This window comes from Elaeis guineensis, chromosome 1 (assembly GCF_000442705.2).
Source record: "Elaeis guineensis isolate ETL-2024a chromosome 1, EG11, whole genome shotgun sequence".
Classification (NCBI taxonomy): domain Eukaryota; kingdom Viridiplantae; phylum Streptophyta; class Magnoliopsida; order Arecales; family Arecaceae; genus Elaeis; species Elaeis guineensis.
The window spans coordinates 113,573,844-113,580,444 of NC_025993.2; the positions used below are offsets into that span (position 1 = coordinate 113,573,844).

At 42.4% G+C, this 6,601-nt stretch overlaps 1 protein-coding gene across 1 annotated transcript; it reads right to left on the reverse strand.

The window, feature by feature from the left end:
- Positions 1-982: 982 nt before the first annotated feature.
- On the reverse strand, positions 983-1,312 carry LOC140856518 (uncharacterized). Its single transcript, XM_073254007.1, has one exon. The coding sequence runs from the start codon at positions 1,310-1,312 to the stop codon at positions 983-985; it is 330 nt and encodes a 109-aa protein (XP_073110108.1).
- Between the last annotated feature and the right edge of the window lie 5,289 nt (positions 1,313-6,601).

Consider the following 6,601-nt stretch of genomic DNA (forward strand, 5'->3'; position numbering starts at 1 on the left):
ATCAAGCATGAACTATGAAGGGACTCTGACCCAACTGTAGTTCATCAAAAATTCTTGGCAAAAGAGGAAGAAAAAGAAACCCTAAGAAAAAGAAAGAACTCTATGTAAAATTCCTACTCATGATCTAGCTTCATCGCAAACCCTAGAAGGGATGCTTAGCTAGACATGATCTAAATCTACTTGCAAAATTTAAATGCAGAAAAATAAACTACCCTAATTTCATAAATTAAACTATCCTAATTGCATAAAATTAAATTGCATAAATTAAACTATCCTAATTGCAAGAAAAATAAATTGCATAATGTAAAGAGATGAAATTGTATAAAAATAAGATTTTATATATAAAAAAAATTTATTACAAAAACCTCAAAGCTCGAGGCTTGAAAAGAGAGCTAAAAACCCCACTATCTAGGGTTACAAGCTTGATCTCCAGGAAGAATACCTAAAACAAGGGCCTTTGGGGGCTTTTTATAGGCATTTGGGGGTTATAAGATTTTCAAAACTTCCGATGTGGGACTAAGAGGTTTTAGGGGGTTTATGGTGCGCCGATGGGTCCATGGTCCATGCGCCTGTTGCTGTGGACCAGGCGGCTAACCAGATCACCAAATCAGTTGATTTTTGACCAATTTTGATCTGATTTGACTCGGGTTTGACCCAATTGAGTCTTCTTTCTTCATTCTTCAATTCCTGGGTCAATTTAACTCCGTTTTGCATAAAATTTGCGCCGTTGGAATCCTCTTTCCTTGTTCTTTCTATTGATGATCTCTTCTTCTGCAAAATATAATAACAAGTATCAATTTCTTAATAAAGTTAGATAATTTAGATATTAATTGATACTTTTTATGTCAATTTGTGACATAAATCAGTGCCAGCCAAGATGTTCGTTTTGTAAAGCTGACAATATACCTGAATGCCGATTTGAAATAAGACATATACCATGACATGATGTAATACAACATCTAAGACAAGCCAAGAACCAACTTCATGTATTAGTAAACTCCTTGTCCACTATAGCAAAGGCAAGTGAAAAAAATTGATTATTTCTATCAACAGCTATTGCAATCATCAGCTTCTCCCGATATTTTTCGTACATAAATGCAGCATCGATACTGATAATCAGTCTACAGTGTTTGAAGTCTTCAATTGATGGTGCAAATGCCCAAAAAGCATGATCAAATGCAGCCAATGGAGGATAATCGATGGAAGTGCTAATGAACTTCACCCAAGAGCCAGAATTAAATTCTTGTACAGTACGCAACCATTTTGGCAATAGGTCATAAGATTTATCCCAGTTTCCATATATCAATGCCATTGCATTTTACTTAGCCTCCCATAATTTTCTATAACTGATCGTATAGTTGAATCTATTTTTAATAATTGTACTGATACCGGCAATAAAAATTGTGGGTATTTCTTTTACAACATCCCGAATTTCATTGACAATAAAATTTGAATCAAGATCAGAATGATCCTGAGAAAGCATAGCTGAAACACATGTATATGGATCGATATACCTTGTGATTTCAAAGTAATCATATCGCTTAACAGCTCGGAGCATCCAATTATATCATGACTCTCTATTTTTGTATTTTACCATCTAAAGCTTTGGCTCCGACTCGACAACTCTAAATTCATAATGCCTCTCAATATGATACTGTTTTACTGCAGTTTGCAGTTCCGTCTTATCTGCAAAATGAAGTCCTTTTGACAACTCGGCACCTCTTTCCCAACTAGTGCATCGTGCCTCCAATCCAGAAGACATTGATACATTAGCTACCATCCCATCAATTGATCTAAATATTCTAGAAGGAGCTTCAAATACCCCTAAACTTGGGTGCTCTTCCACAGGTCTTCACTCTATATTAGTAGAAGTACCAGCTTCCTGAGGATGGAAGTTCATCTTATCTTCGCTTCGTATGTCATCTTCCTCAAATAGTCGATTATCTATGTGCAACATATCATCGGCAGGTGTATAAATTGATGATTCTCTGATAGTGATATCTACCACATCAGGATCTACTATATGAAATTGATCCTCTGCATGTCTGAAATTTTGAGTTTCTGATACATGGTCAATGCCTTGAGCTGTTCTAGATAGATCGATCTGTTCAGTATCCTAAGTTGTTCTAGATGGATCGATCTGTTGAATGTCCTGAGTTGTTCTTATATCTTTATCGGTTACTTTATAATCATACTGTTCAGCTTCAATAGGCTGTACTTCTAGATACAACTCTACACCCGATAAACATGGGTGCGAACTAATCGTTGAAAAAATTACTTCAATATCTTCATCTTCAGTAATTTCAGGTTCATATTTTAATAATGTCGGCTGTACAACCTGTGGATATCTATATATTATCGTGAGTCTATTCTTGCTTTTGTCTATATGAAAGAGTCTGCATAATTTATTCTCCAACTCCTCAAATTTAATATCAGGTTTAATTCTAACTGCCTTTTGAGGACAATCAATGTATTCATTGTCATTTAGTCCATAAATTATAGAACCATTTATGTAGCATAAGGCCATGATATGTTCTTCCATCACTATATACATAACAAATACAACAATTTTAGCATGCTCTACATAAAATCATCAATTAAATACAAAATAAAGTAAACCATATAGCTCAAAGTCAGTAATTAAAATAAAATTTTTAATAATAATTCACTTAAATAATATTATAAAATTTTAAATACTTACAAATTTTTTAATTATCAATTTTAATTTTTCACTTATAACAATTCAAAAAAATATAATATTATAAAATTTTACATACTTTAAAAATATTTATAATTAATAATTTTATTTTTTTACTTGTGACAATTCAAACAATTACAATATTATAAAATTTTACATACTTACAAAAATTTTATAATTATTAATTTAATTTTTTCACTTATCCCAATTCAAAAAATTATGATATTATAAAATTTTACATACTTAAAAAAATCTTATAATTATTAATTTTATTTTTTTCACTTATAATAATTAAAAAAATTAAAATATTATAAAACTTTATGTACTTAAAAAATATTTTATAACTATTAATTTTATTTTTTTCACTTATAAAATTTTAAAAAATTATAATATTATATAATTTTACATACTTACAAATTTTTTTAATTATCAATTTTACTTTTCTCATTTATAACAATTCAAAAAATTATAATATTATAAAATTTTATATACTTTAAAAAAAATAAAAATTATTAATTTTATCTTTTTTCACTTATAACAATTCAAAAAATTATAATATTATAAAATTTTATATACTTAAAAATATTTATAATTACTAATTTTTTTCACTTATAATAATTCAAAAAATTAAACAATGACATAAAAAAAAATTACCTGTGCAGCCGGCGGGGGGAGAGGGGGTCTCGGCGGTGCAGTCGGAGGGGAAGGGGGGAACCGTGGAGGCGGTGGCGGCGGGGGGGTACCGTGGAGGGGGGTGGCAGTCGGGGAGGACCGTGGAGGGCGGTGGTGGGTGGGGGGACTGTGGAGGGGGTGGTGGTCAGGGGGTATCATGGAGAGGGGTGGCGGGTGGGAGGGACCTTGGCGGGGGGTGGCAGCTGGGGGGAATGATGGAGTGAGGTGGCGGGTGGGGGGGGACCGTGGAGGGGGGCGGCAGTCGAGGGGAATGGTGGAGTGAGGTAGCAGGCGGGGGGACCATGGAATGGGGGAGGGGCCCAGAGAAGCCCCGGGTTGTCGGAGGGGAGGGGAGCATCGGGGGGCAGGGGAGGGGGGGTCCGACGGTCATGATCCAAGCCGATAGCTTTATCGGAGGGAGGAAAGTACGATCGGAGGGCAGGGAGGTGGGGATTGGCATTGGGGCCTGGGAAAAAAAATTCGGGGATGGGAACATGGGGGGAGGTGGGGACAGGAATGTGACCCCAGATCATGATTCAAAAAAAAAATTAAATTCATGCATTGAAGGCATGAAATCAAACTTCAATTTTCGTGCCTCAACGCCACATGGAGCATCAAGATGTGTGCATGTGGACTGCGTGGTCAATAAATTCATGGGTTCAACCCACGAATTTTTTATGTGGGCCGTGAATTCGTGGGTTGAACCCATGAATTTATCTGATGCAGCCCACCAACGATAGTTTCGTAAATACTTTTTCAACCGCCGTATTTTCAAAAATTTTTATTAAAAATATATTATTTCAAAAAAAAAATCTCAGGCTGCTCAACTCAACAAAACTACATCTTGTTTGTTTCATTTGTATATTTTTGGTTGGAGCAGCATCCACCACAAATCCGTGATAATACCACCCAGCTTTGTGAGCTCATTTGTGTTTTCTTGTTGGAGAGAGTTGGGGCTGGATTGAGAATAAAAATATGTTGCGGCCAATCCCCTCGTCGCCTGGTCGTCGGGAACGAGTGTCTGCAAAAGAAAGTCCGTACTGACCGGAGACGGCTCCGGCGGGGACCCTCCGACGGTCAAGTCAGAGAGGAGACTAGGCAACAGTGAAAGGAAACAAGGAGCTCAACAAGAGAGAGAGAGAGAGGGAGAGCTTGAGAGTTTTCGAAGGGACCTCCTTAGCACTGTTGCCTTCTCTGATTTATAGTAGGAGGTGGTATGGTCCTGTCGTCGGTGATGTAGATAACTAGAGAGTTGTCAAATCGTCAGAGGTTGTCACGTCGTTGACGAGCTGACAGGTCCTAGGAATTAATTTGCATCCTTGGCAGGACAGCGCCCCAGATTTTCTGGCAGGACAATGCCCCCTGGCGTTCGTACGGCGTTTGCTTGATAGGACTGCAGCCCATGCCGCTCATTCGGCGTCTAGAAGGGCCTGTAGAGGTAGGACGTTAGTTGTCCAAACCGATGGTGAGTCGGTGGTGTCCCACCCGATAGGGGGTCGGTGACGGGGGATCGGCTCTCAGGTGATCGGAGGTGACGTTGACCCGTTAGGCCGATCCGCTCCGATCGGGCACGATCGGTAGTCACTGTCGGTGTTGCCCACCATCGGTCGGGCGAAGTCGGTCGGCCCATTCTCATGGATGGGTCAGGATCGGGATCCGTAGTCGAGTTGGCGTCGAGGACGGGTCGGCACTGGTGAGTCGGCAATAGGGTCGGTCGGTATATCCCAACAGTTGCCCCCCACTCCTAAGCCTGATGTCACATTGGCTCGCATTTCCACGCGGGTGGGGCATTGGGCGAAAGGAGTGGATTCTTTATTGCGTCCTGCCTTAATTTTGCTGATCTCACAAGCGGATGATCCGGACAAATCGATGTCAGGTGTCCCATCGTTCGATGACTCGACGTCAGACAATCCGGTGTCAGGCGATCCAGTGTCAGATGGTCTAATGTCAGACGATCCGGTGTCAGACGATCGGGTGTCGGACGATCTGATGTCAGACAATCGGGTGTCGGACGATCCGATGTCAGACGATCGGGTGTCCGACGCCTTCTGGGGAACACAAACCACCATCCGGCGCCGGCTTTGGGAGTGCGGGCCGCTGTCAGGCATCCCATCGGGGATGCAAATCGTCGTAGGCGATTTAATTCTGGGGCGCGGCCCTTCTGCCACGTGTCGGGAGGTCACTGGGTCGACGTCATTTGTGCAAACGAAGGCGACGTGGCCCGATCTGGGACGGGTGTGCCGAACCGTCGGGCTGGAGGAGGGCCCGGATGCCACCACGTGTCGACCATCCGAGAGGTCTTGGTTGGCGCGGCCACATCTTGGCCGTCGGAAAACCCTATATATATGGGGCCGCTTGTACTCAAAGCCTCATTTCTCACGGTCTTGCTGTGGAGACTCTGCCCAAACGGTCTTTCCTCCGTCATAGGTAGCTGCCCCCATCCCCGTTCTTCGGAAGGTTCCTCTAAAGTTTGTGTTCCCTTTTGCTTTGCTCTTGCTTCCTTTGGAATCTTTTCTTTTTCTTCTTCTCCGATTTTCCCTTTATTTTGGTTCTAGTGTCATGGCCAGGACCTCTCCTCGGGAAGCTCGGTCCGGGAACCCGACCGATGACCTTCGGTCGACCCTGGAAGTGGAGGTTTCCTCACTTTCGGGGCCGAATGTCGATCGGCTTCGGGAACAGTATTGTATCCAGGAGCAGTTCTGACTCTCCGCCCCTGAGGCTGGAGGGTGGGTCAACAACCCGCCTGCGGGCCAGGTGGCTCTGTACGTCGAGGACCTCCGAGCTGGTCTTCGACTTCCGATTCCGAAGTTCGTTCAAAATCTGCTGGATTATTACGGACTTTGTCCGGCGCAACTGGCGCCGAACTCAGTTCGGCTAATAATCAGCTTCGCCCTGTTGTGTCAGCTCTTGCCGACCAACCCTCGGATCTCTCTCTTTCGGACATTCTTTATCCTCCGACCCCACCCTAAGGCCCGAGGGTGGTGGCTCTTCAACCCCCGAAAGGGCCTTTCTTTCATTACTGGTCTTCCATCTCCATCCACGGATGGAAGAACCAGTTTTTCTTTGTTTCCTCTTCTTCTCTCTGGGGCTTCCCTTCTCACTGGGGCGTGCCTCGGACCGAGGCAAATGAGAACAGCCGAGTAGAGGTGGATGACCGGGAGGACTTCCACCGACTCAAAGACATGTCGGTACCGAAGCAGAGGGAGCTTGTTACCGAACAAGCCCTCTATG

Coding starts and splice junctions, on each gene's coding strand:
- LOC140856518 (XM_073254007.1), bottom strand. CDS start 1,312: ATGGCATTGATATATGGAAACTGGGATAAATCTTATGACCTATTGCCA.